This window comes from Cucurbita moschata, unplaced genomic scaffold (genome assembly GCF_002738365.1).
Source record: "Cucurbita moschata cultivar Rifu unplaced genomic scaffold, Cmos_1.0 Cmo_Scf00006, whole genome shotgun sequence".
NCBI classification, from domain to species: domain Eukaryota; kingdom Viridiplantae; phylum Streptophyta; class Magnoliopsida; order Cucurbitales; family Cucurbitaceae; genus Cucurbita; species Cucurbita moschata.
This window is the reverse complement of record NW_019268522.1, coordinates 2,069,291-2,097,287: the sequence shown is the minus strand read 5'-3', so window position 1 is coordinate 2,097,287 and position 27,997 is coordinate 2,069,291. Positions and strand designations below refer to the sequence as shown.

Genomic DNA, 27,997 nt, shown 5'->3' with positions numbered 1-27,997 from the left:
ACCCCTCCCCCGCCCCTAATCGCACCACGTTTTTGTCTGCCCTAATGATATTTTACACGTTGATGATGCACTAAAAAGATGGATGTAGCTATGTCTACTTATATATACCACGATGTCTCTAATCAAACTTTTGTTTTGACCTGCTAAATGGCAGTTCTACTCCTCTACTCCTCCGAAAGTACCACATAAATGATTATTTGAACTGGGGTTCCTTCTTTCTTACTCGGGTCGACCACAAAGCCATAATGTCCCAAAACAAGGAGGCCGTACAGAAACTCTTTTTTATTCCTTTCTTTCTACCTACGTGAAGAACTCCATTCAAGATCTCCCTCGTAACGAATAAAAAAGTGAGAGGTTGCACCCCTGTTGTGCACTCCCTTCACTCTACGAACCCTTATTAATTCTAAACTTACATTCACGATCTCGATGATAACTTAAACACAGTAAAACCAAAAGTATTAAACATGCATGGTAGGACACGTTCATGAAGATCAAATAACTTTTTCTATAATGATAAAGCATCACAAGAACACTAATTCAGTCAGTTAGCATTGCCATCAACATATGCTGTACATTAACAAGAAAAAAGCATACAATACAACAAGATGTATTAATTCTACACATGATCCAAAGGGTATAATAAGCCATAAAATGTCAGTCTTTCAAGGATTCTAAGTTTGAACTGACCTCAAGAAGCTCCAACATAGCTTTGTAATAATCATTTTGATTTCTTGTCTGAACCACCACCAGTACCGCTATCAATGGTTGATGTCGAAGCCAGTTCCATCAATCTCTCATAATCAATCTCACTAGACTTGTATTTCAACTTGAATCCACTTTGAATCCATGATTTGATACAAAACAGAGCTGGTGTGCTATCATGAGGCATACAATATCTTTGTTTATCGATATCGTCGCCTCTCCCACAAAACAGTTCTTCAGGAGCCAATGAAGTCGCCTGCACGGCCAAGAAGTCTCGAGCCATAACAGAGAGCCGTGGATAACGTGTGCTGTTAACTTTCCACCACTCTAGGACATCTGTTGATATCGGAGCTGGAGGCTCCGATAAATACTGCGTTAGCTCATCCGTCGTGTTGCTCATGCTCGCTCTTCGCTTCTTTCGAGCAATTTCCTCAGCGAAAGAGACACTTCCTCCATCTTCAATCTCTTGAGCAGTATAGCTACTGGGTATTGATGGAAAATGGTTGGAAGAATAATATCTCATGAAATGGGATCTAGCTTCCTCCAAATGATTCCCTGAGTTAAGACTCTCTGGAATCAAGTCTCCTTTGATTCTAGGATCAAGAATTGCAGTCATGTATGTGTAACTGTTGCAAACAAGATGACTGTAATGTTTTGCTTTCTTAGCCATGTCTTCTGCAGCACTCTTTAGCCAGTCGGGGTTGTGTCGAGAATCTCGACAGGCAGCGATCGTCTCGGAGATGTGATCCATGAAAAACAGAACCAGCCCGACAGTTGGAACCTTATTTGTGCATATGTTGTTTGTGGTTTTATAAAAGGGTTCTAAATATTGATGAACAATATTAACTACGTTCTTCTCTGTAGAGTTCAAAAGCATCTTACTGCCAAGTGTTTCCTCGTACTTCCTTATAACAGCTTCCATGGATTTCCCTGCCTACAAATGAACAAAAACTTCACATAAACTTAGTTGAACGAATAGTATATCATATGATTAAGCAAACATCAGTAGCTCATATTATTCCTTTGTGGGAGCCTAAGGCAGTTCATATCAGTTCATATCAGTTCATATCAGATCATATCAGATCGAGTCCACAAATTAGAAACCAACAAATTCTAGGCACATCCAAGCACTTAATTTCATTTGGACACTAAGGCAAATGTTCAATTTTTTGTTGGAAAACGTTCAACGAGCTTACAAAATAGCAGAGACGTGTGCGATATGCACGTTCAAGTTACGTGGAAGGAAAAGTTTCGTACAAGCTGATCATGGTTATTTCATCCAGGTTAGAAACTAGACAACGCAGATTCTTAGTTCTGTTCAGAATGGATTTACTGAGAGAGGAGACGGGCGTTCTTCGTCTCGCTCCCATCTACGAGAGATTTACGTATGTATGAAAGCATAAAAACGTTACGGAAAAACTACGCTTCAAGGAAATTATTTCTGCATGATGAAAAAGTAATTACCTTGCAAACTAGATTGAGCATCTGATAATTTCCACTCCATCTTGCTGAAGCATCAAGTGGAAATTTCCAGTTACCTTCTTGATAAACTGTAGTAAACTGAACAAAATCCTCAGAGATATCCAAGCAGGCATTCAATTCTAGTACGAACTCCCGAAGTTTTGCAATTATTGATTTCGTAGTTCTTAATCCATCGTCTATGATCACGTTTAGAGTACGAGCAGCACAAGGAATATAAAAGAAAGGCCCAACTTTCTGACCATCCAAATGCTCTTTCAAAGCATGACAGGCATGCATGGCGTCTTGGCTACTATCATGAGTACAAGAAAGGATTCTATTTTCTATGTTAAACTTCTTAAGAACTTTAACAAGAGAGTGAAAGATCTCAACGCCTCCACAGGGATAGGGTATGTGAGAGATATCGAGAAGCGCCTTTTGGAAGGACCAGTTTTCATCAATCCACTGGCATGTAATGCTCATAAAAGAAATTTGATCATACGAATTCCAAAAATCGAGAGTAACTGAGATCTTAGATGAAACGTGTTCCAAAGAGGCTCTTACATCTTCTTGCATGCTTCTAAAAACTTCCCGAAAAACCGCCTTGTACTTTTCAGCAGGCCATAGTTGAATAGATGGATTGAGAAACTTATACGAGTTGATCAGCCATTTTTCTTCCAAGGTCGAAGGAGGGAGAGACGATAAGATAAGCCACTTAATTATCAACCAATTTAAATGATCATAATCAATCTGTTGCTGTTTCCCTTGAGGTTGAGATTTCTTGATTATGGTGATAGGCTGTGGTGCTGGATTACTCACAATATCACCAGACTTATCATAACCTGGATGCCGATTACTTAGGTGTCGTCCCAAATTTCCTGTTCCAATGAAAAGAACATTTCGTTACCAAAGAAACGACATACGGGCGCTTGTAGAAACATACATCAAAGCTCAACGCTTAAGCAGACGCAACCAGTTAAGGAAACGAAAACAATAAGTCCATCTCGGCATCATGTTTTACACTAAAAATTAACGATACCAATATAAGAAGCTCTATTGCTCCTCACTAAATTGCAGACTGTTAAACATAATCAACCAAGAAATAGTATCAAAATTACCAGTAGCTGTTGCAATGGAGTAGCTCTGTCCACAAAACTTGCATCTTCTGCTTTTCCCATCAGCAGCAGTCTCGAAAAATTTGAGATAAACCGATGTCATGGTCTTTTTTCTTGGTTTTGCTGAAGGATTCGGGCTCCCCTTGTCGGATGAGCCCAAACCAATATCGATTGGGTCAATGGTTGGAATGAGTGACATATCCATCACGGACTTGGATTCCAAATCTACTTGCAGCAACACAAAGAAAGGCTAAATTCATTAAAATGAACACCTTTGTTGCACGGAACCAACATCAAAAGAAGCAATACACAAACAAGATCATTGAGCAAACTATATCAACTCTTCCAAGCAATACACAAAAGAACCGTATGCATCATACATAAGCATATAATGTTACCTTTAAATGTTTTAAATGCATTATTCACACTCCAGTCCATTTGGTTTCCCACCTCCCCACTAACAGTCCCTGTTCTAACACCAAAAAATGAAATCAAGAAAGGGAGGTAAAAAAGAAGAGTCAAATATTAACCCATTTACTATATAAAGAAATCACCGATTTCACTAATGCATGAATCTAGTAGATATATTGCCTTCTGCTGTAATTTCAGATTATCGATTGGCCTTCATATGGCTATTTGAGTTTTTTGGCTGAGAAGGTTAGCCTTTAACATTCAGTACTTTTTAAATCTACTTTCTGTTAGTATTTCTAGCTGTTAGAAGGTTGGTTAGCTCTTCCATTGAATGCTTGAAGATCTCTTTTCATTTGAAAATCTTGCTTTCCAAGTTGTGGCTGGTTGAGATTCGGACCTTCAAGCCTTCAACGTTGTTGAAAACCGAAAGCAGGTTGTTGGGGTGAATAGTCTTCTTCCACACTTGATGTAATAGCCCAAGCCCACCGCTAGCAGATATTGTCCTCTTTGGGCTTTCCGTTTCGAGCTTCCCCTCAAGGTTTTTAAAACATGTCTACTATGGAAAGGGGAAGTCCAAGTATCAAATTGACAACCCAACGCTCCATTTTCAGCAGGAACCATTCTTACACGTTCGTGATGAAGGAGTTTCGGTTCTTGGACTCCTCTTGCCATAGATTGTGTCTGTCCCTCACAGTGTGGACTGGTGTGATTTCCTTCCCAAAAGCCTTGTTGATTGTTTTGGTGAATGTGAGTTGCTCCATTTGGTGTGCAATGGTTAACGAACTGCCCTTCATTCCTTCCATAGAATCCTCCACCAATAGCATGCATTGAGTCAAGAATTCAGGGGAAAGACTAAAAGATCCTAAACCGAATTGAACTGTGTCATCACTCAAAGTCATTGGTCTCTTCAGAAAAGGGTGCTCCAGTACCAAAATTGGAGTAAAAACACCAAGGAAATACAAAATTTATAGATGAAAATGCATCATACAGCCTTATCCCAAGTATTTACAGAGGATTTAAGTCCTTATTCTAGCCAACTCTCTAACTATTAGAAACTAGAACAGCAAAAACCAAAAAAGAACATAAAAACAAAACATCTCCGCAGCTGAAAATCGACAACTTACCCGAAATACATGGAACTGAAAGCTGAAACATAAACACTTGTGTCGCTTATTCCACCGCGATCCCAATTGTCAAAAACGCGATCCCGACAAAGGGTCCTCCGAAAAGACAGCCAAAGAAACAGAAACCCATTTAGCAACTCGAACAAAAGCTCAACCCCACGATTGGAGGAGACAAAACAGGAAGATTGAGTGACATGTTAGACGATTTGGGTTCGTCGGAAAGCTGAAAATCGGTGTGATCAAAGGATTTGGAAGAGATGGAGGGAAGGGAGGAGAAGAGTGGAGCGGCGCAAGATAGATCTGAGCCGGATCAAAGCCGAGAGAGCGAGAGAGGGGGAGAGATTGAGTTGAACAACGAAAAGAAAAGAGGCTTTGAGCAGAGCCGCTAGCGATGTGGGTGGGTGGGGGAGTGAGCGAGAGAGGAAAAGGGTTTGGATTTGGATTTGGATTTTGGGGAATTGGGGATTGGGAATTGGATTGGCTCGGCTGTGAATTTGGCGTTTCACTGTAATGGCGTGATGGCGCGTGCTCGCCACTTGGCCAATCGTCTAGCCAGCTGAGCTCTCTTTGTCTTGGCGCGTGCTCATCGCGCGTTTCTTTTATTTAAATTCAATTTTGTGTCTTTTTCTTCCTTTTTTTTTTTTTATTTGTTTTTTCAAATTACAATACAATTTAAAAAAAAAAGAAAATTAGTTTTTTTTTATTCGTTTTTTCAAGTTAAAATACAATTAAAAAAAAATGATTTTTTTTTTAATTCAAAAACAATATTTCAAATTTTGTGTTTAAATTATATATTAAAATTATGACAAAACTATATATATATATATATTTTTAGACGGCCCACATCTAGTAATATTGTCCGCTCTTCTTTTTTGGGTTCCCCTCCAGATTTTAAAATGAGTCTGCTAGCAAGGTTTCCACACCCTTATCAAGGGTGTTTTGTTATCATCTCCAACCAATGTGAGACATCACAATCCACCTCCTTTAGAGCCCAACGTTTTCGCTAGCACTTGTTCCTTTCTTCGATAGATGTGGGACCGCCACCAAATCCATCTCCTTCGGGACCAGCGTCCTTACTGGTACACTGCCCCTATCTACCCAACATTTCCAATTTTTGTTTAATTTATATACTAAAATTACGAGAAAACTAAAGTTTTTTTTTAAAATATATATTAATCAACATTATAATGTAACATTAATAAAAAAAAATTAAAAAATTATAATGTAACATTAATATATATTTTTTGTTAAATATATATTAATAAAAAAATTATATATATTAAATACAATTTTAAATATATATATATATATATATATATATATATATAATTCCATTTTTTTTTTAATTCTTCTATGTGTCTAAATTAAACAATAAGTGAAAATGAAAAAAAATATATTTTTTTTTAATTTTAAAAATCTGATATATAATGTAGACGCTCATAAACACATAAGTTAATCTTATTCGACAAGAAAATACTTCGAATTCACACGAGTTATATAATGGTAGACGCTCATAAACACATAAGTTAATCTTATTCGACAAGAAAATACTTCGAATTCACACGAGTTAAATTATAACTTCAGCCCTTGAACTTTAAAATGTTTATTTGATCATTGAGCTTATAAATTTAAGATCAACCACTTGGAAAAACGTGAACTATTTCTTTCTCGGTCGTCTGACTTTCTCATTGTGGGTTATGATTCATGTGGTCGTTCTCCATTGTGTTGGTGTTTTCACTCTCTACTGTCCATCGCAACAAAGTTTCCACTACTATATCTTAAGAGTCGTCAAAGGAAGTACAACGGATTCAAATAGGCTAAAATTCACTATTTGAACCTGTCGTATAACAATGGATCAGTTCATTCAACTTCCGTTCGAATCAAACCAGTATGAATTGGATTGAAAATAAACAAACACCCCAAAATGAGTATCAAGTTTTCTATAAATTTCCAATTCCATGAGGTTTTCTAAGTTACATCCCACAGTCACATGAAGAAAACCTTCTGAAATTGGAGTCTTGAAATAACAGTTTTCTACGTTCATGAGCATGAAAGAACATCTAAAAATGTGTTTGTAAAGCAAGCGAACCCTATTTTTCTCACATTCTTGATTCTAATTCAACCAACCATCAAGAAAATTACGTCACCTAGACTCGGAGTTTTCATAATCTACCGAACCAGCAGACGGCGAAGATTCATAGTTGTATGATTCTTCAGAACCTTCGGAGTTCGTGGAAATAGGAGCTTCGTTAACAAGGGAGTCGTCCGAAGCTTCGTTTTCGACATAAGCTGCCTTTTCATGGACTACACTTTCTTCTTCACCTTCAACAAAATTGAGCAGGAAATGCAGTCCATTGACAACATCATATACCATGAGTCCTATTCTACCTCCAACCCAACTACCTAAATGACTTCCTACGAGGTACCCGAACCTCCCGAGCCTTTGCTCGCCAATGAAACCGCCCCCATAGGCACCGAAAAGTGTCCCAGAGCCCCTGAGGAAGCCTTCTGTGACTGAACCACCATAGTATAACGCTTCGAAAAAATCCCATCCAGAAGAGATGATCGGCCCGATGATGCGTTTCGCTTGTCTCTTTGCCAGCTTTGCTGCCTTGACTCCCTCTTTTTGTGCGTGTTTTGCTGCTTCTTTTGCAGACATTCCCTGCGCTACTGCATCGGCCAATGTCATCTCGACAGCTTTGAGTCGTGCCCTCTCGACATGGGCCGATTGGACGTTGTAGAAGTAGAGCTTCACCCCCTCCTTCACACCACAAGCAACAGATCCAGAACCCATGTCAAGACAATTCAAGAATGTGAACTTTCCACTCTGGGACGACGCTTCCTCCCCGACCAGATGTCGACATTTCTCCGCTATAATATTTTTTTACAACACGAACATAAGCAACTCTAAGTACAACAATGTCAAAAACTAAGGATCAAACGTATATGTAATGATATGATATACCAAACAAAGCCTAATAACTCCAGAATATAAGCACCCTGTAAGATTCAAGACATAAAAACCTTCAATCATTTGAATACTTAACGTTTGATTCTCAACATAATACCAAATTCCTCTTCAAGATCAACATTAGAATGCGTTGAACACTTTGGGAATTCAATGATCATTGTCAATAGGCAAAGAAATCTGTATCACAAGATTGAGATTTAAATTTTTTCCCTCTAATTTCTCCTTGAACTTCTAAATTTGAGAGTGGTTCTGAGTTATAAGTTCTTTTATAGAAAATTTTCCAAACAGATTCTAAACTGAATATAAATTTTTTTCCCTTTCTACACATCTTGGGATGTTTGTACACATAGAAATGAAAAGGAACATCAATCCAAAACTTGTTCTAGATGTAATATATGATTTGACCAAATCAAATCTATGATAAATTCAAGCAAAATCAACACAAAACTTCACAGATTTTAATTCGATGCATAAACCAGAAACCATAAACGAGATAACAGCCAGCTTCATTTCTTCGAGATCTTGCAATAAACTAAACTCCATCACAGAAACACGATGATTTTCTGTTCTTTCTTCCTTCGTCATTCTCTACTTTCTCGGAAAACAAACAAAATCAAATTCCGAACAGCGAAATAATTATGATACTCGCATCTTGAACCCTTGATTCAACTACGTTTCAACAGATTTATATCAGAAATGCAATCCAAATCAAACGTACCTGTGAAACTGAGGGAGATGATGCCGATGATGAACACCAGAACTTGGAGGCGCTTCTTCCCGAAATCGAAATCAAAATCAAAATCAAAATCGAAATCCATGGAAATTCCTGAAGCTCACGAGTTGAATAAGGCACTAATTACAGGAATTCTCTCGAGCCAAGTCGAATCTCGGAAAGAAAATGGTAATTTGATGCGAATTTGGCAAGGAAATCTCAAACATATGGAAGAGACATAAGAAATGAAAGAAGCTTCCGAAGATGGAAGTGTTAAAGACTCGGATTAAAGCCAAGTGTGATTTGCTTCTTTGACCCGTTGCCCGTTGGATTTTGTTTTAATTAATTTGTTGGAAATTTTGTTTTTTTTTTTAATTATTATTTTAAATCACTATAAATACTCCGTTAAATTAATAAAATACTCCTAATTTGAAAAATTCTCTAAAAAATATTTATTCGAACAAATTGAAAGGATCTTCTGATCAATCCCGAGATCATTTTGATTCCATTAGTAACGAGGATTCGGAATATCATCCTTCCTTTCTTCAAACGGAACGAACAGAGATAGAATCAGTCTGATTCCCTAAATGCTTTTCTGTATATTCTTGAATGTCTCGGCTATTCACGGAACATGAGAAGCAGATGAATAATCATCCGCTTCTTAATTGAAAAGATTTTCTGATCAATCTCGAGATCATTTTGATTCCATTAGTAACGAGGATTTGGAATATCATCCTTCCTTTCTTCAAATGGAACGAACAGAGATAGAATCAAACCGATTCCTTAAATGCTTTTTCTGGATATTACTGAAATGTCTCGGCTATTCACGGAACGTGAGAAGCAAATGAATAATCATTCGCTTCTTAATTGAAAGGATTTTCTTATCAATCCCGAGATCATTTTGATTCCATTAGTAACAAGGATTTAGAATATCATCCTTCCTTTCTTCAAACGGAACGAACAGAGATAGAATATGAATGTCTCGGCTATTCACGAAACGTGAGAAGCATATGAATAATCATCCACTTCCAGAAGAAATCGAACAATTTCTCGAGAATCCTACAAGATCTATTCTTTCTTTTTTTTCTCTTATAGATAGATGGTCAGAATTTCATATGAAACTTTAAAATTTTTTAATAAAAATACCCTTAAAATTATATATATATATATATATATATATATATATATATATATATAGATAATTTGAAAGGAAAAAAGAAATAAATAAAATATAATTATTACCAAATGATGACCAATCTTTCCAAATTTGCAGAGTTGGAATAAAGTGATATCTTTAGATTCAGAATCAGCTTGCTTCTATAACATGCAAAGTAGCATAAAACCTACGAGGAATTTTCACTCAAAACTTTCAAACCTTCCAAACTTGAAAAGTTCGGGACGAAAAAGAAACCCGAGAACGAAAGAGACTAGCTATTGACCGACCCTCTCGTAGTAACGATCGCATAAAAATTCAAGGTCTGCCAATGGCATATTGTGGATGATATACAAATTGCTTCTGACTCGAACATCAACAACCAAATGAAGGTCTAAACGAGCTAACGACGACACAAATAAGGAGATAAGTGTTTGTGATCAAGTCGAGATTGCAGCATATTTGTATCCTGTTTCTCAAAGTTGCTGCTTTCTTCTGCAACGAGTCGAACGAGTAGCATAGAGCTTAAATAGTCAAGTCACCATCATTGGATGCGAAGTGAAGGTCGCTCGGTATAAGACACGAAATGAATGTTTTTCAGCACCATTACAAGGTCTGATCTTAAAGTAAAACCAGAGTGCATCGAAATGCAAGAAAACGAACCAATGAATGCAGATATTCATCGCAAATCGGGCTGCAACGACGACCAAAAAAACAACATACAATAATCAAAACAGTGACATAAAATCGTGTGGAAGGTAAGGTAAACAATGCTATTGTGCCCATGAAGCATCAGAATGTAAACAATGGAGAAGGAATATCAGAACCAGCTCAAGAATTGACAAGCTCTCAAATGGTATAGATTAAGGATATATTAGTTACCTTGTTAACGCCCTCTTGCTCCGATCATGCCGGCCTGATCAGCGACATATGAGTTTGTACATCTCGTTCCACCCGTAAAGTTGCAACGTTGTTGATTAACATCTAACGGGAGACTTGATAAAGATGACCTTCGATATCAGGTAGAAATCCTTTCTCCATCATTTCCTCTCTAACTATCTCGTAAGTAGTTCGGTTAGGTATCAATCCCTTCTCGAGCATCTCGTTAAGAAGTCCATTTGCATCTTCCATCTTCCCCTTTCTACAATAACCTCGAATCAACACGTTATACGTCACCACGTTAGCCCACCTTCCTTCTTTCTCCATTTGTTTCCTTACATTCAAAGCAGCCCTTAAGTTTCCTTCTGTACAATATCCATTCAACAAAATGTTAAACGTCAAATGACTTGGTTGTAATCCCCTGTCGAGCATCTCATCGATGAGTCGTGCTGCCTTTTTCGACTCCCCTTTCTCACACCATGCACTAATCAAAATATTATACGTGATCGTATCAGCTTTCAAACCTCTACCTTCCATTTCGTTCAAAAGATTCTTCGCTTCCTCCATCTTTCCCTCCCTACAAAAACCAGTGATAAGACAATTGTAGGTCGAAACATTCGGGAGAAATCCCTTCTCGAACATTAAGCTTCGGACCAGAAATGCTTCGTTCATCTTCCCACACTTACAATATCCATCAACTAAAGTATTGAATGTTATAACATTAGGATCCAACCCTTGTTTTCCAATATCATCAAACAAATCCCGAGCTTCCTCCAACAATTTCTTCTTACAATACCCATTAATCAGAGCATTATAAGTAACGACATTCGGCTTCAAGTTCAAACTCGACATTTCATCGAGCAAAACTCTTGCCTCATTCAGTTTCCCTTCATTGCACAAACCATTAATCAATGAATTATATGTTACAACAGTTGGCTTCACACCCTGACTCTGCATTTCATCGAACACCTTCATCGCAGCCGATGCGTTCTCATCTTTACAGAACCCATCAATCAATATATTAAAAGTAACATCATTAGGGCTAACATTATTTGCCACCATTTCCTTCAAAATAGCATCAGCTTTGAACATCTTCCCTACCCTGCCCACTTTACAGTACCCATCAATGAGAGTGTTATAAGTAACCACATTGGGCAAGAACCCCCAAATTTTCATATCATCAAGAACATCACCAGCTTTGTTCAATCTCCCTATCTTACACAATCCATGAATCACAATATTAAATGTAAACAAATTAGGGCTAAATTTCCTCCTAATCATTTCTTTATACACAAATTCTACATCCCCAAATTCATTCTCCTTCACCAGAGCATTCAACAATGGGTTACAAGATAACACAGATAACTTATATCCATAATCACCAGCTCGCTTAAACGCCTCCAATCCCAAAGCCGTTTTCGAATTTTTCACATAAGCCAACACCAACATATCAGCAATTATCGAATTAGCACAAAATTGATCGCCACAAACCGAAAGCGTATGAAAAATCAAAGAAATCGTGCAATTTGTTTCACGCTTTACAAAAGAGTCAAGAAACGAACGCATTTTGGGGTAATATTTGGCATTGGCTAACAAATTTAAGAGTCTGCAAAAGAGTTCAATGTTGTAATTAACTTTAAGCTCTTTCTGAGACCATTTGAAGTACCTGAGTACAAGCAACGGATCGACGGCTCCCGAACCGAGCAACTCGTGAAGAAAATCGATCGGAGTTTTGAATTTGAAATGGGATTTAAGGTTCGACCATTGTTGCCGGGAAATTAGGTCTGAGATGATTTGTGGATCGAAATCGTTCGATGTGGGAGCCGTATAGGTTGAATTGTAAGTGCAGAACGGCAGATGCGTTGTTGAAAACTTGTATCTCCGACCAAATTTCGCCGTGAAAATTATCGGCCCGAAGCTGATCATACCGTTCATGTTTTTCACGTAGAATTTTCCTCGACAAAGGAAAAATTAAGGTTTGGCTAAATTAATAATAATAATAATAATAAATAAATAAATAAATAAAAGGCAATTCTCAACATTTAAAATAATTAAAAATTTTATTACACTACTGTTTAAAAATAATAATAATCTACATGTCTCAAACATTTGGATATATATATATATATATAAACATTGAATTCTTTATGAGGGTTTGCACCCGGAGGTCGAGGGTAGTAGACGGCGGCGGTGCGGTGGCGAAAACGCGCACGGTGGGGCGGTGTCGAAACATTCCCGTGCGCGTGCCCCGTGCCACCCCGCTTGCGTGCTCCTCCCCCACGCGTGAGCCTTGCCTCACCCGCGTGTTCCCCCGCACGCGCCCTGCCCCGCCCACGCGCGTGAGTCCTGCCCCGCCCCTCTCGCGTGCTCATTAGATTAACTCTTTAGATTCAGTAATAGGTTTTTTCAAAATTGACTAGGTTGTGGAACAATCGATGAAAAGATTTCGAAATATACATGTCAACTCAGACATTTCACCCGAGAGATTGACTAGGTTAGTGGGACAGATTTTGGCACTGATTCAAACCGTGACACTCCTCGATAGAAGGATGAGGATCGGAGCGGTGCAATTCAAGTCAAGCTAATATTACTGAAAATCTGGTGTTTTTTTTTAGAATTTAGCCTAAAAATTAAAATATAAATAGGGCTGGGTAAATGTTATAATATGGGAAATGTCATGCAATACTCACGTGTGCGTTATTATATCGAAGAATAAGATGGTCCACCTGATCATAGTAATGAACAAGACACGAGCGTTTAATTCCAACACTAAAATTATTGAGAAAGAACGAGACAGTAAATATAATGGTAGAGATCTAACCACACAAAAAAAATTAATTAAAACGTTAATTTTTTTATATATGTTTTTAATTAAAACTAAAATAAAATTGGATTTATTAAAATACATTTTAATTTCAATACTTCCGAATTTTTAAATTCTTTTACGTTAATTTTTAATGGAATTGGTTAAATTATATAATTTTTAAGAATATGTTAAAAAAAATTACATGAAAAAATAATAAAAGACTATAATTTAATTTAATTTTTTAATAATAAAATGGAAATTAATTTTTAGATTTATTTAAATTACAAAATTAGATATTTACAAAGGCACAAATTTCCAAATTACAATGTTTTGAAAAATAACCCTATCCGCCCACCCTCTCCATCTCCAGCGGGCTGCTTATATTCTACAGCTTTACTTATCTTCGCTTCCATGGCGATTCCTTGCTCTGCTTCACTTCACTGCAGCTGAGAAATCCACGTGCTCACCTCTCGGTTCATTGGCTTCTCACATTCCGCCATCGCAGGCCTTCAAGCTCTTACTCGACTTAGTCTGATCATAGAAATCTAAGGTAAATTAGTTTTCGTACTAAATTTTACATGTGGAACATCTTTTAATTTTTGTGGAAATGGAAGTTTGGATGTTTTATTCTCTGAGTTTTTGTGGGTTTGACTGAAATTGGGATGTTTCTATGCGAATTTTTAGGAACTGGACTCCATACGTTGATAATTTGTTGTTTTTCTAGGGTTGTCTTATGCTTAATTATGTGTTTCTGTAAGTTTGTGCATCTGCAAATTGTTGTGATCTTGTATGTAGCATTACTATCTCTGGGAAGCTAGCAACTCCTTGATATATATATGTATATATATTTTGAGCTTACTGCTATAAGTGCATAGGGGATGGATGTCTGAACGGTTGGAAGATTGGAAGAGTCGGTATTGAAAACTAAATGATGTTTTCACAACTCTACCACCTAGTTAATTTCGTTCCACTCAATGCCTATTTCATGCCAACCCTTTTCCCTTAGCCCTTTCACTCCATAAGGAAGGTAAAACCACATCACAATCAGTAAAAATCTAACTGCCCAAGCCTACCGGTAGCAGATATCCTCTTTGGGCTTTCCCTCAAAGTTTTAAAATGCGTCTACTAGGGAGAGGTTTCCACACCCTTATAAGAAATGCTTCGTTCCCCTCTCCAACCGATTTGAGATCTCACAAAAAAGAATGAATACGAATGAGATTCACAATGCTTTCGTTGTAAGTTGTGTAATACTAACCTACCTTACACGCCCATTAGTTCAACACGAACATTATATGATTATAAACTTAGAGGCCTTGAACAACTTAAAAGATAAAGAAGTATCGATAACTTTTTCGTGCTCATGTCAATTGTTGACCAAATTATCTGAGATGATCCATATGGTAATATTGAATCCTCAGTAAAAGTTCATTTGAGTATAAGATAAACCAAGTTCATTACTTCAAAAGGAAACCTATCTAAGATTAAAGGAGTAAACGTACCAAAAATTTCCGTAGGATTCTGAGTCTGCCCTACATTTGCAGAAAACCGAGGAGGGGTTACTTCTCCTTCATCTGCAAGGGGATAGACCCTGGCGAGGTTTGTTTAGGAGAGTGCTTTGTCTCAAACAGCGAGGAGGAAACTCTTTTCAGTTTGCAATGGAGAGACTTCCTCTATTTAAATGAACCAGTTGATATGGCTCTCTCTCTCTCATTTTGGTTCTTCCTCGTTTTTCTTTTAAAGTTTTGAATATAATTTGATGCTGATTCAAATGTTTAGAAATTCTGGACTATGTAGTACTTTGGAAGTGGATATGGATCGTCAATACGTGAACTAGTAGGTAATCTAAATCAAATTTTTAGTGAACTTTAGTATTGTAGTGTTATCCTGTAAGTAGAGGTCGAGTTAATCCATCTGGTACAGTATTTTGTTATTCGTGGATATATTTATTTTTCTTATTTTATTATTATTATTTTTTAAATTGTAACATATACGCAGTTTTTCCAGGTGCAGGGTGCAAAACCTGGAGTTATGATGATCAGAGGCCATACTGGTGTGGTAAAACCTAATTTTTCCATCATGTTACTCGAGATGCCTACCCTTAAATGTCACAAATTCAAATTTGATACGACATCAACTTTTCAAACGTCTCCTAACCATGAGAAAAGGAGGGGTTTGATTACAAAGTTACAGTACTCTCGTGGTGATTGGAGAACAGTATCCAAATCACTGCATTCTACTATTACATCAAAGCCTTACAGTTCTAAAGTGGGTAGAAAAGAGGGAAGTGCTTCATCGTTATATAGTCGCCCTAGCTTAGTGGAAATGAAGAATGTGAGACAGGAAAATCGTGCAAAGGTTTACGAGTTCTTGCGTGGAATTGGTATTGTTCCTGATGAACTTGATGGATTGGAGCTTCCAGTAACAGTTGATGTTATGAAGGAACGTGTCGATTTTCTTCTCAAACTAGGACTTACCATTGAAGATATAAATAACTACCCCCTTGTTCTTGGCTGCAGTGTTAAGAAAAATATGGTACCAGTACTTGATTACCTTGGTAAATTGGGTGTTAGGAAATCTACTTTCACCGAGTTTTTAAGAAGGTATCCGCAAGTCCTCCATTCCAGCGTCGTTGTGGACCTTGGTCCAGTAGTCAAATATCTTCAGGGCATGGATATTAAACCAAGTGATATCCCGCGCGTTCTTGAGAGATATCCAGAAGTATTGGGGTTTAAGCTCGAGGGAACCATGAGCACTTCAGTGGCATACTTGGTAGGAATCGGAGTGGCAAGAAGAGAAATCGGAGGGGTTTTAACCAAGTACCCTGAAATTTTGGGAATGAGGGTTGCTCGGGTAATCAAGCCTTTCGTAGAATATCTTGAAAGTTTGGGAATTCCAAGATTAGCCGTGGCTAGGTTAATAGAGAAACGACCACATATTCTCGGGTTCGGATTGGAAAAAAGGGTCAAACCCAACATCCAATTGCTCTTGGAGTTTAATGTGAGAGAAGCATATCTTTCTTCTATAGTTGCACAGTATGCCGAGATCATAGGAATGGACCTTGAGACTAAGCTTCCAAGTCAAAGGAACTTACTAAAATCAATAATCGAATTGGATAACGATAACTTCGGCACTATAATTGAAAAGATGCCACAAGTTGTTAGCCTTAGCAGTTCAGCTGTGAACAGCCATGTCGATTGCTTAAAAAGTTGTGGGTTTTCCTTGCAGCAAGTAAAGAACATGGTTATAGGTTGTCCCCAGTTGCTTGCATTGAATCTTGACATAATGAAACACAGCTTTCAGTTCTTCCAAAAGGAGATGGGAAGGCCTTTAGACGATCTGGTCGCTTTTCCTGCGTTCTTTACGTATGGTCTGGAGTCCACAATAAAGCCTAGACATAGGAAGGTTGTACAGAAGGGAGTTACCTGTTCTCTTTCATGGCTCCTCAATTGTTCCGATGAAAAGTTCGCTGAAAGGATGACCTACGACACCATAGATATGGAGGAGATGGAAACTGCACCAACGTTCGATATGAGTTCTCTTACACAACCCCGGTATGATGAATCGGATTCTGACTATGAAGAGGACAGCGAGGAGGAGACTTAACGGGCTATTGTCTTGGCTTCGGAAATGGTTTCGACTGGAGGGGAGTGGTTATTTTTGCCAATTTATGGATCTCGTTAGAGTCGGCAACAAGTTTTGAAAAGGTAAGATCCTTCAGTTTTATTCTGCCATATAAAATTTGAGTGCAATTTTTGTTCTCTTTTATTAGTTAAAACTGTTTACCACGACGTATGACATAGTAAGCCTGATCGTATAATGCGATCGTATTTTGTCTTGTTGAAACTGATTTATATGAAAGTCATCATAGGCGCTCGCTAACTGTATCTGTCATCCTCTTGTAGTTATCTTGTTGTGAAGGAAATTATATTAGTCTTACGATTACGGTTTATGACTCGTCTCGAATTACAAGAGACGTAGCTACCTGCATGACTAGATGAATGAAAAAAACAACTTTGTATGATATTTCTTATATTTTGCTCACTACGTGATATGATCCAAGCATTATTGAAACATTGCTTTGTTCTACCGATTTCGTTTCATTGATGGAATCTTACTTTTCAACTGCATCCGAATGAGGAACAAAGTCACCTCCTTGTATTAACTCCATGGTATTTCTGCTTTCATCTGAAACCTCGTACAGTTCCTCGCACCTTTTTCATCGAATGAGTCCGTTTTTCGAAGGCATTACCGTATAGTTATGCAGAAAGGAAGAACTTGCTTGTGAGGTTCAACTTTGATTTGGTCTCTCTCTCAACCTTTCTTTATTATGCTTGAATCCTTGTGACTATCTGCAGCACGGTCGAATAAGATTGAGCATAGGCCATTTACTTCATCAATAGATAGTTTTTGCTCGTACGACCATGTTGATACTAAACGAAATAGACTTTGATTTGGCCTATTCTCTCAACCTTCTTTTTTGTGCTCGAATCCTACTGACTATCTACAACACGGTCATATAAGATTGATCATAGGCTATTTACTTCATCGGTAGATAGTTTTTGCTTGTACAACCATATCGATACTAAACAAAAGAGACTTTGATTTGGTCTATTCTCTCAACCTTAGTTTTTATGCTTGAATCCTTCTGACTATCTGCAGCACGGTCAAGTAAGATTGATCATAGGCTATTTACTTCATCAATAGATAGTTTTTGCTCGTACGACCGTATCGAGACATTATTTATTGTTATCAGCGGAGGCCGTCGTTCCGTTGCAACAAATTGTGTTATTGTCTGTAAAGAACTTTGTTGTTCTAATCTTGGCTTTATGTCTAATATCACTCTGTTGTTGACTCATATGCTAGTTAAATGCGGCCAGGCTACATGGAAACAAGAGAAAATGAGCAAAGGAGGAAGTCCTTGATTCAGGGCAGACACTGTTAGAGAAAGGGGAAGAACAGTTTAAAAGTTTGCTATGAAATCTGAAAGGAAGGGAAGGATTTGAGGCTTAAAGAGGTGTAGCATCATGAGTTTTGTTATGAACAAAGGTTGATGAGCTGAAAATTATATGTAGCATTTGTTTAGATCTGAGAAATTAATGTATTGTAGGGGATTATGAGTTTATGCAGCTTTTGTAGTTTTGTAATCTTGCATATTGGTTGACTTTTAGGTGATTTATGTCTATTGGTTCTAAGAAAAAAAAAAAAAAGGAAAAACTAGCTAGGTTTTGAGAGGGCTATATCGATCTCGGAAGCTTTTAAAAGAAGGCTTTTTGATCGCATCTGAAACGAGTACAAGTGCGTGTATTTCCCTATCAATGCCCTTGGCCTCTCCATAAAGGTTATAAGCACTCAGGTCGCCCTTCGAGACCTCGAAAAGTGAACAACTTTTCGTCGGCATCATTGCAAAAAGGATAATGGTATTGGAAATGTGTTCAGTTCTTTCCCCTGGGTCGATTTCGACACCTACCTTTTCTAGTACTGATTTGATTCTCTGAACAATCGGAATTTCGTACTTCTGTCGAATCCTCCCTATCTCCTGATCGAGGTTCGAGTCTCTTTAAAGAAAACCATGAAAAAATGTATAGGATTACATTATTATTTTTATTTAATGTATAACCAATTTGTGCATAACTCAACTAGTTAACACATACATGTTTGACTAAAAAGTCAAAGATTTGAATATGTAATATGCGATAGATGACTATTTACCAAAACCAAAATCATGTCTACTGTTTCTACTCGAGTTATAAGATATTTAAGCTGTGGTTTTTTTCTTTTTTTCTTCTCGCTTTTAAACTCTCTCTAAAAAATCTCTCCCTCTCTCACGTTTTCTAGAACATTTCTCGTAAACGTGACTCGAATCCCAGATTTCTTGCTCCCACTGGTCGGCTGTTCCCTTTGGCTACTCTCACTCAGGTACTAACACTGAACACCAACCCAATAATCTCGATGAGAAAAAGGAAACTTATTGCAACTACATTAAAAACCGAAATTTCTGACATGAACGACCGCTTTCTTGGAACTAATTCATAGGGGGCAACGTGTGATATAAATCATGAAATCTAAAACTTCTATTAAGATAATAACATTTAGGTTAAGTTTCAAAATGGGTGAAAGTTAAAATTTAATTTTTACTATTTTAAATATTAGAATTTAGTAAAGATTGTCTATAATTTTTTTTATCAAACTATAAAATTATATATAAAGGTTTATTAAATCAAACTATAAAATTATATATAAAGGTTTATTAAAGCATAATAATTTTTAAAAATTATAGGTACTAAAATCTAATTTTTTAAAAAAATTATAGGACTAAATTTGCATTAAAATAATTACCAATTTACTTTTATAACCGTCTGATTTAGAAGGATTTTGAAGTGATGATGGAGCGATAAGTAATTCAATTCAACATCGAATAGGGGTATTTTGGTAAAACCACACACTAATTGAGGGTTTACGAAGGGTTTTTAGCACGACCAACCTACTTCAGGTTGGGTTTTCTTTTCGGCCAAGCTCTTCCTCGTCAATGGCGGTTGTGGATCAGAACCACCATCCGAATTAGCGAAATCACTGAAACTCCTTCAAGAATTCCATTAAGAAATTACGTAGTTTTTCGATTCCCAGTCAATGTTGAAGGTTGTGAACTCCTCATGCTTTCGGAGCCGGTTCCACAACCTGGCTCCGAGTCTCCGGCCGGCAGCCGAATCGGAATCGCCTCTGGTTAGGGTTCTTGGGTCTCTCAGAGGGTTGGGTGGGAGAAACACGAGGTTGAGTGGTCGGGCGTTTTTTTGCTCCGATGCCAGTGATGGGTCGCAACCGGTGGTTGAAATCGACGCTAAGGTGGAGGAGGCAGGGGCGGAGGATGCTGAGTCGAAATCTACGTCTGCTATCATTCCGACGAATCCTCGGCCGGAGGACTATATGACGGTTGGTATTGAGTTTTGATTTTTACTCGACGTGTGGATGAGAAATGCTAGGGAAAAAGAGATTGAATGTTCCTTTCTCCCTACATTGTTGAGCACTTCGAGGATTGAATTTGGTATCTTAATTTAGTTAACTTGGCTGAAGGGTTGAAGAGAAAGAACAGAAGAACAAAAGAAGGATAATACTTCATCATTATGACATATTTGAGTTTGGGAGGTTGAACTAGACCAAGTTAGATATTGTAGTAGGATTATGGTGAAACCGTCCATTTCGTATCTCCTCCTATAAAAGTTTCATACTTGGATTAGTTCGGTTTGATTCTTAATTTGACTAATCCCAAATATTTCTTGACAATAAAGATAAATAGTTCTGTTGTTGATTCCTTGGACAGGTTTTGGCGCTGCCATTGCCACACAGGCCATTATTTCCTGGATTCTACATGCCAATTTATGTGAAGGTATCATATGTTCTCGACACGCTTGGACTACATTGCCTTGTCATTTAAGTTGAAGTGCTTTCATGTATCTTGGTCTTTTGTTCTCCTTGGTGACGTTGGTATCATGCTGTTTACATTTGAATTGTGCGTCAATTCTTATGTTGCTCGTTGAACCAATATATTGGAGGCATTGACTTGTTTATGGGGAAGGGATTTGAGATGTGTGATATATTGCAGGATCCTAAACTATTGGCCGCTCTGCAAGAAAGCAGAAGAAGGCAAGCTCCGTATGCAGGTACCTTCCTTCTTAAGGATGAACCAGGAACTGATCCTAGTTTAGTATCTGGAACGGAGACAGAAAAGAATATAAGTGATTTGAAAGGTAAAGAATTATATGATAGGCTTCATGAAGTTGGCACCCTTGCCCAGGTATTGTGTTAATTTTTGCCCTTTTTCTTTAGCAGTATCAAGCACTAACGTTTTTGCTCTTAGTGGGGTTGATTCTATGTGCTCTTTATTTCCATTTCAGATTTCAAGTATCCAAGGAGACCAGGTGGTGCTTATTGGTCACAGGAGACTCCGAATTACAGAGATGGTAATAGGATCTAGGAATAATTTCAGACATAGGATATAGGAATAGCATAAGAAATAGGCAGTCTGCCTTTCTCTTCCCTTGCCATTTGTTATATGACCCTAAAAGCTACTTAGATTGCGCCTTAATATATATTGTCTTAATGTTTATGTATTAGGCTTTTATTTGATTGTGCGAATTACAGAGCTGGAAAATGACCGTACTTACGATTTCTGTATAGGTTAGCGAGGAGCCCCTAACTGTGAAAGTTGATCATCTCAAGGCATGTGGTTCTACATTTCTCATTCGAATCATTTTTTGAGGTTTCCTTTGAGAATGGATTTTCTCATTCTGTGTTGCTAATTTTTATTGCACTTTCTACAGGATAAACCTTATAACAAGGATGATGATGTTATAAAGGCAACTTCATTTGAGGTTATATCTACCCTAAGGGATGTTTTAAAGACCAGTTCCCTATGGAGGGATCATGTTCAAACATACACCCAGGTACCCCCTCCACAGAAAAGAAAGAAAAGAAACAAAGGGAAAAAAAAACAAAGAAAATCAAAGAAAAAAAAAAAAAGAAGAAAAAATCCCAAACATGAAAAATAATCCAAGCGTACTTGAACAGTTAGATGTAAGTAGATATTTGACAGACGCCATTTACATTTCAAGGGTTAGTCATATGTAATGTGTGATTGTTCAGGATACTTTTTTTTATTCTTCTTTTTTTCTGTGGTGCAGCATATTGGCGATTTCAATTTTCCAAGATTAGCAGATTTTGGGGCAGCAATATCTGGAGCAAATAAATTACAATGCCAGGAGGTGCTTGAAGAATTAGACGTAAGAAGATATTTTGAGACTCTAAAACTCTTGGTAGATACATTGGGTTGTGCGACATCCCTGGGAAGATAGATTTTTATACATTTTTAAGACAAAAAAAAAAAAAAGTCTTAATAGATATGATTGTCATAGATTTAACTTGTTGCATTCTAGCATTGATCGACATTGCAGCTTCTTTCGTTGGTTCTATTTGTTTCTTACTCTTTTTCTTCCTCTGATTTAGGTGTATAAACGATTAAAACTTACACTTGAGTTATTGAAGAAGGAGATGGAAATAAACAAGATTCAGGTATGTTGTGAAAGTTTTCTTGATATTTCACATCTTGAACAATTTATAAGACTAGTCTATTGCTATGTGAAAATGAATGTAGAGGTTTTAATTTTCATTATAATTAAAATAGATTCTACATGAATATGTTTTAATTCCTAATGACTGAGGTTGTCTAAAAGAATAGCATACTCTGAGCCTAGTGGCTCCAGTCCCAATCTATGCGATTCTCTTTACACAAGAATGAGGACAGAAAAACTTTACAGTTTCACAAGTATCCATTTTCTTTCAACTCCCACTTTTTGGTGCTATTTATCAATATGCTAAGAATGATAGAAAGACGGATATATGTCTGACAATTTTGAATTCGATTCACAAATATTCCTCCTATTAATATATTGAAGGCGATTAGGCTTGCTGATATTATCCTTTAAATGGTTAAAATAGGAATCTATAGCGAAGGCTATTGAGGAGAAAATAAGTGGCGAGCAACGTCGTTACTTGTTGAACGAGCAACTTAAAGCCATTAAAAAGGTTTGTACAACTTTCATCATGTGGTCACCGATCCACTAATATATTGTCCACTTACTAGCTACTTGTTACTAGCGAGGTTTTCCTCTTGTTTCAAACTCTTGAGACATTTTATTGGAATGTCTATGTTCAGGAGCTTGGACTTGAGACAGATGACAAAACAGCTCTTTCAGGTTAGCCTTTTCTCAGTGAGCCCATGTTAAAACTTTCGAGCGATGGATTCTATTTTGGTTTGTATATATACCTGATATAAATTGCATGGAGAGTTCCTGTGAACTAACTCAGTTTTTAATTGAATAAACCACTAAGAAGATGTCTGCAAGAGGTTGATGACCCTAGATGTGAGTGGGTTATAAAGTCTCTCAAATGAGTTTGTATGTCGAAAGTTCGAAAAATTAATCATTTTATGAATTCAGATGCACTCCTATCCTTGAAATGTTATGGTGGTAATTTGTTGGTAGCTTCAATACAATGATGCAGTCTGGAGGGATGATGTTAGGCTTTGCTTTTCATTGATCTTTTTATCGTTGATTATAGTTATACTAATATTTTATTTCTGCTGCAGCAAAGTTTAGGGAAAGACTTGAACCAAACAAAGACAAATGTCCCCCACACGTGGCGCAAGTCATAGAAGAAGAGCTTACAAAACTGCAGCTATTGGAGGCCAGTTCGAGTGAGTTTAATGTTACACGAAACTATCTGGACTGGTTGACTGCACTTCCTTGGGGAGTTTACAGGTTTATGAATTTGAACTTCTGTACCTGCAGTACACACTTACGATTACTGATGCAATGATGGAGATTGAGACAATTTTCACTTATTTTACATTATACAACTGCAGTGATGAGAATTTTGATGTCCTCGGTGCACAAAAAATCCTAGATGAAGATCATTATGGATTAACTGATGTCAAGGAAAGAATCCTCGAGTTTATTGCTGTTGGAAAGCTCAGAGGGACTTCACAAGGTTTTTGTGCCTTTTTGTGTTCTGATTGTGGATAAAAATATGTGCTATGATGATAAAGAAGTACTCGTTCCATGCCTGTTGACTCTCTTCTTTCATGTTTTTGCTGGCTTGCTAATGTCTTTCTTGATAACTATGTTTTGATGGATAAAATCAACATCGTCGCTTGAGATATTTGATGATATTCAGGCGAACGATGTGGCAGAATCATGCTTGATTATTGTTCTTTATTTCTCGACAGTTGGTGATGCTGAATTAAGGCTTGGTCAATTGTTTGTGACATATATCAATGACAACTAGCTACTGTTTTTATCTTTCTTTTTTTTAAAAAAAACTATTATTCTTTTTTTATCTTAAAGAAACAAATAATTGTATTTTTAATTTGTTAACCAGCGAGTTAATACATGACAGGAAAAATCATTTGTCTCTCTGGTCCACCTGGAGTGGGGAAAACTAGCATTGGTCGCTCAATTGCCCGGGCTTTAAATCGTAAATTCTTCCGATTTTCAGTTGGAGGATTAGCTGATGTTGCTGAAATTAAGGTACTTAAGCTTATTCTTGGACCTGTATCTTTGTACATCTGTAAAGTTATTGCCCGTACACTCACTAACTGCAAAACTTCATCCAGGGTCATCGGCGAACCTATATTGGTGCAATGCCAGGAAAGATGGTGCAGTGTCTAAAAAATGTTGGAACTGCTAATCCTCTTGTCCTGATTGATGAGATAGACAAGGTATTTGGAGGTCTAATGGCCTGATTGATTCTAAAACACATCTCTCTCTCAACGCGTGCACGTAGACATATATTATAAGAATGTACCTGAATTACCTTGTTCGGATGAAGTCTAATGTTCATTAGATATATTCTTTGGGAAACATGTCTTTTAACACACTTTTAACTGAGACTTGATAATTTTGGTATTCTTTTTATCTTGTATCTTGCTTCATGAAGCTTGGAAGAGGAGGTCATGCTGGAGATCCCGCTAGTGCTTTGTTGGAGCTTCTTGATCCTGAGCAGAATGCTAACTTTTTGGACCATTATCTTGATGTTCCAATTGACCTTTCAAAGGTGGGTTAAGGTGATAAATTTCGCTGTCGGCCATAAGATTTATTTTGTAGAATTCGGTTAAGTGGAAGTTGGCATGTGAAGTTGGGGTACAAGGTTTACTAAAAGTAGCTTACCATTTGCAAATGTCCATTACAGGTTCTTTTTGTCTGCACGGCGAATGTTGTTGAAATGATACCGAATCCTCTTCTCGATAGGATGGAAGTCATTGCCATTGCTGGATATATTACCGATGAGAAGATGCACATTGCAAGAGACTACTTGGAGAAAGCTACACGCGAAGCGTGTGGTATTAAACCTGAACAGGTCTGTTTCTTCCTCCCTCTCTCTCTCTGAGGCACCTATAACCAGAGGATACCATGAAAATGTATAATTCCAACTAATTTCAGGTCGAAGTGACTGATGCGGCCCTTCTTGGTCTCATCGAAAACTACTGTCGAGAAGCAGGGGTCAGAAATCTCCAGAAGCACATTGAAAAGATCTATCGTAAGGTTTGTGAAAGAACTCAGCTGTTAGAATAATCTTGTGAGAAGCCATTAGAAGATATATTCTGTGCTAAACCAATTGTACATGTTTGAATTTTCTGTGATACATCTTGGAGCTGTTGCCTGGATCGTATAAAGAACCTTGCCATTGTATAAAAATGCAGGAACCTTACCATATAATTTTATTTGGAATGTGGCAGATTGCTCTTCAGCTTGTAAGACAAGGAGCATCAGATGAACCTGCACCAGCGGAGGTTGTTGAATCTAATGAAGAGAAAGTCGAACTCTTAGATGAATCGAGTCAAAACAGTAGTGGAAGTGAAATTCAGAGTGATAGTGAATTAATCAAAGTAAGTAGCCAAGAACAAAAGGCTGAATTGAAGATGTCGGGTGATCTTCTAGCCGATGATTCACATCCCAATCAACCTGTGGATGCCAAGGTATTTATGAAATATAAGTTAATTATTCATGTGAAATATAGCTGGACTCTAGAATCTAACCGAATTGGAGTTATCTTGAGCAATGTCGCTACCGAAGTCATGTCCTTGCTCCATGTCTGATTTCATGTCCTGAATTTTTCATGGCTTTTGCAGGATGAATCAGAAGTCACCAATGAAATTGAGAAAGTCCTTGTTGACTCGTCAAATCTATCTGTTTATGTGGGGAAACCAGTTTTCCATGCAGACCGAATTTATGACCAGACACCGGTCGGAGTTGTGATGGGGCTTGCTTGGACCGCCATGGGAGGCTCCACTCTCTACATAGAAACTACTCAAGTTGAGCAAGGAGATGGGAAAGGGGCGCTTCATATAACTGGGCAGCTTGGAGATGTCATGAAAGAAAGTGCACAAATTGCTCACACACTTTCCCGAGCGATATTGCTCGAAAAAGAACCAGATAACCCCTTCTTTGCAAATACCAAGCTTCACCTTCACGTTCCTGCTGGAGCAACGCCCAAGGACGGGCCAAGTGCTGGTTGCACCATGATAACATCTCTGTTGTCACTTGCCATGAAGAAGCCTGTCAAAAAGGATCTTGCCATGACTGGAGAAGTAACTTTGACTGGAAAAATTCTCCCAATTGGTGGGGTAAGTTGAAGAGTTCTAATCCCTTGCTATAATCTCCTTTTCATGCCAACGCCCTAGATCAAAGTCCTAGCAGCAGTTGAGAAAAACTGAAAAAACTGGTGAAACAGTCCATCAGTTCGATTTGATTTTATGAAGTATAAAACAAAAAAACATGTTAGGTATGATATTGTCCACTTTGAGTATAAGCTCTCATTGTTTTGCTTTGGACTTTTCCAAAAGGCTTTGTACCAATAAAGATATATTCCTTACTTATAAACCCATGATCATTCCCTAAATCAGTCCGTGGGACTCTCTCCCAACAATCCTCAACAGTCCTCCCCTAGAACAAAGTATATTATAGAGCCTCCCCCGAGTCCTATGAAGCCCTCGAACAGCCTCCTCTTAATCGAGGCTTGACTCCTTCTCTGGAGCCTTCAAACAAAGTACACCCTTTGTTTAACACTTGAGTCACTTTTGATTACACCTTTGAGGCTCACAACTTTTTTGTTCGACACTTGAGTCACTTTTGACTACACCTTCGAGGCTCACAATTTTTTTTGTTGATACTTGAGGATTCTGTTGACATGGCTAAGTTAAAGGCATTAACTCTGATACCATGTTAGGAATCACGAGTCTCCACAGTAGTATGAGCATCAGCTCTCATGGCTTTGCTTTGGATTTCTCCAAAAGGCCTCGTACCAATGGAGATGTATTCCATACTTATAAACCCATGATCATTTCCTAACTTAGCCAACGAGAGACCCCCTCCCAACAATCCTCAACAAAAGCAGTCCATCAGTTCGAGCTAGACAAATTTTGTCAATATCGGTTTGGTTTTAAGTCCATTTCGTCGGTTTCGATCGTTTATCGTATTATTCAAATTGCTTATCCTCTCCTATGCTGTTCTTACAGGTGAAGGAGAAAACAATAGCTGCAAGAAGAAGTGGGGTAAAGACAATAATATTCCCTTCAGCAAACAGGAGGGACTTCGATGAGCTTGCTTCAAATGTGAAAGAAGGTCTTGAGGTTCATTTTGTGGATGAGTACAGCCAGATATTCAACCTGGCATTTGAGGAAAAATAAAATTTTCATATTTGAAGAATACATAACATACTTTAGAGTTAGTATCCATCTGGGTTTCTTCATTACTTTATTTATGATGAGAACTACTAAAAAAATTGTATTATTTTTAAATGTCTCCATTGATGGAGGGAGGCTTTAATTATTAATATCATCATTTTTTTAGACCTGTTTCTCTCTTTTCAGTGTGTAATAAGAAGCTTCTTTGGACTGTTCATGTCCCAACTGTTGATGAATGATAATTCTACATCGGTTGGGTTGTCCAACTTAATTGTTATGTGATAATTTTTTTTATAAGTATATGTAGGTTAGGTTATATTAATTTCATGTTCGATAGATTCTTGAATTTTTTATATTCACGTACTATAGAATTGGGACACAATCGAAAGTTTAAAGACATTTTTTCAAAAAAAAAAAAAAAAAAAAAAAAAAA

The 27,997-nt window shown here is 37.5% G+C and overlaps 4 protein-coding genes across 6 annotated transcripts; 2 read left to right on the top strand and 2 right to left on the bottom strand.

The window, feature by feature from the left end:
* Positions 1-6,735: 6,735 nt before the first annotated feature.
* Positions 6,736-8,790, bottom strand: LOC111444389. Its single transcript, XM_023082478.1, has 2 exons — positions 8,500-8,790; positions 6,736-7,681 (listed from the first exon to the last, which is right to left on the bottom strand). The coding sequence occupies exons 1-2, from the start codon at positions 8,597-8,599 to the stop codon at positions 6,954-6,956; spliced, it is 828 nt and encodes a 275-aa protein (XP_022938246.1). The 5' UTR covers positions 8,600-8,790; the 3' UTR covers positions 6,736-6,953.
* Positions 8,791-9,768: 978 nt separating this feature from the next.
* On the bottom strand, positions 9,769-12,496 carry LOC111444357 (pentatricopeptide repeat-containing protein At1g09820). Its single transcript, XM_023082440.1, has 2 exons — positions 10,529-12,496; positions 9,769-10,340 (listed from the first exon to the last, which is right to left on the bottom strand). The coding sequence occupies exon 1, from the start codon at positions 12,458-12,460 to the stop codon at positions 10,631-10,633; it is 1,830 nt and encodes a 609-aa protein (XP_022938208.1). The 5' UTR covers positions 12,461-12,496; the 3' UTR covers positions 9,769-10,340; positions 10,529-10,630.
* Positions 12,497-13,666: 1,170 nt separating this feature from the next.
* LOC111444359 (transcription termination factor MTERF4, chloroplastic) lies at positions 13,667-18,475 on the top strand. 3 transcript variants are annotated; one of them, XM_023082443.1, is made up of 3 exons: positions 13,667-13,881; positions 15,336-17,035; positions 18,209-18,475. In XM_023082443.1, the coding sequence occupies exon 2, from the start codon at positions 15,360-15,362 to the stop codon at positions 16,932-16,934; it is 1,575 nt and encodes a 524-aa protein (XP_022938211.1). In that variant the 5' UTR covers positions 13,667-13,881; positions 15,336-15,359; the 3' UTR covers positions 16,935-17,035; positions 18,209-18,475. The 3 variants fall into 3 exon arrangements, with proteins under 3 accessions (XP_022938211.1, XP_022938210.1, XP_022938209.1); XM_023082442.1 differs by having other exon boundaries at positions 15,327-17,035; positions 18,195-18,475; XM_023082441.1 differs by having other exon boundaries at positions 13,668-13,881; positions 18,195-18,475.
* A 1,339-nt stretch (positions 18,476-19,814) lies between these two features.
* Positions 19,815-27,695, top strand: LOC111444355 (lon protease homolog 1, mitochondrial). Its single transcript, XM_023082438.1, has 20 exons — positions 19,815-20,258; positions 20,647-20,712; positions 20,929-21,120; positions 21,221-21,286; positions 21,504-21,545; positions 21,647-21,769; positions 22,007-22,105; positions 22,329-22,394; positions 22,821-22,907; positions 23,038-23,077; positions 23,470-23,641; positions 23,746-23,870; positions 24,279-24,409; positions 24,496-24,600; positions 24,819-24,935; positions 25,071-25,238; positions 25,322-25,423; positions 25,618-25,857; positions 26,011-26,505; positions 27,397-27,695. Exons 1-20 carry the CDS (start codon positions 19,959-19,961, stop codon positions 27,565-27,567), a joined length of 2,907 nt encoding a protein of 968 aa, XP_022938206.1. The 5' UTR covers positions 19,815-19,958; the 3' UTR covers positions 27,568-27,695.
* The last annotated feature ends 302 nt before the right edge of the window (positions 27,696-27,997 follow it).

Bases quoted from the DNA above. Each gene is read 5' to 3' on its own strand.
- LOC111444357 (XM_023082440.1), bottom strand. From the start codon at position 12,460: ATGAACGGTATGATCAGCTTCGGGCCGATAATTTTCACGGCGAAATTT.
- LOC111444355 (XM_023082438.1), top strand. From the start codon at position 19,959: ATGTTGAAGGTTGTGAACTCCTCATGCTTTCGGAGCCGGTTCCACAAC. The intron at 21,121-21,220 runs GTATTGTGTTAA...TTTCCATTTCAG, and splicing joins AAGTTGGCACCCTTGCCCAG to ATTTCAAGTATCCAAGGAGA. The intron at 24,936-25,070 runs GTGGGTTAAGGT...TGTCCATTACAG, and splicing joins TTCCAATTGACCTTTCAAAG to GTTCTTTTTGTCTGCACGGC.
- LOC111444389 (XM_023082478.1), bottom strand. From the start codon at position 8,599: ATGGATTTCGATTTTGATTTTGATTTTGATTTCGATTTCGGGAAGAAG. The intron at 7,682-8,499 runs GTACGTTTGATT...AAAATATTATAG, and splicing joins CATCTCCCTCAGTTTCACAG to CGGAGAAATGTCGACATCTG.
- LOC111444359 (XM_023082443.1), top strand. From the start codon at position 15,360: ATGATGATCAGAGGCCATACTGGTGTGGTAAAACCTAATTTTTCCATC.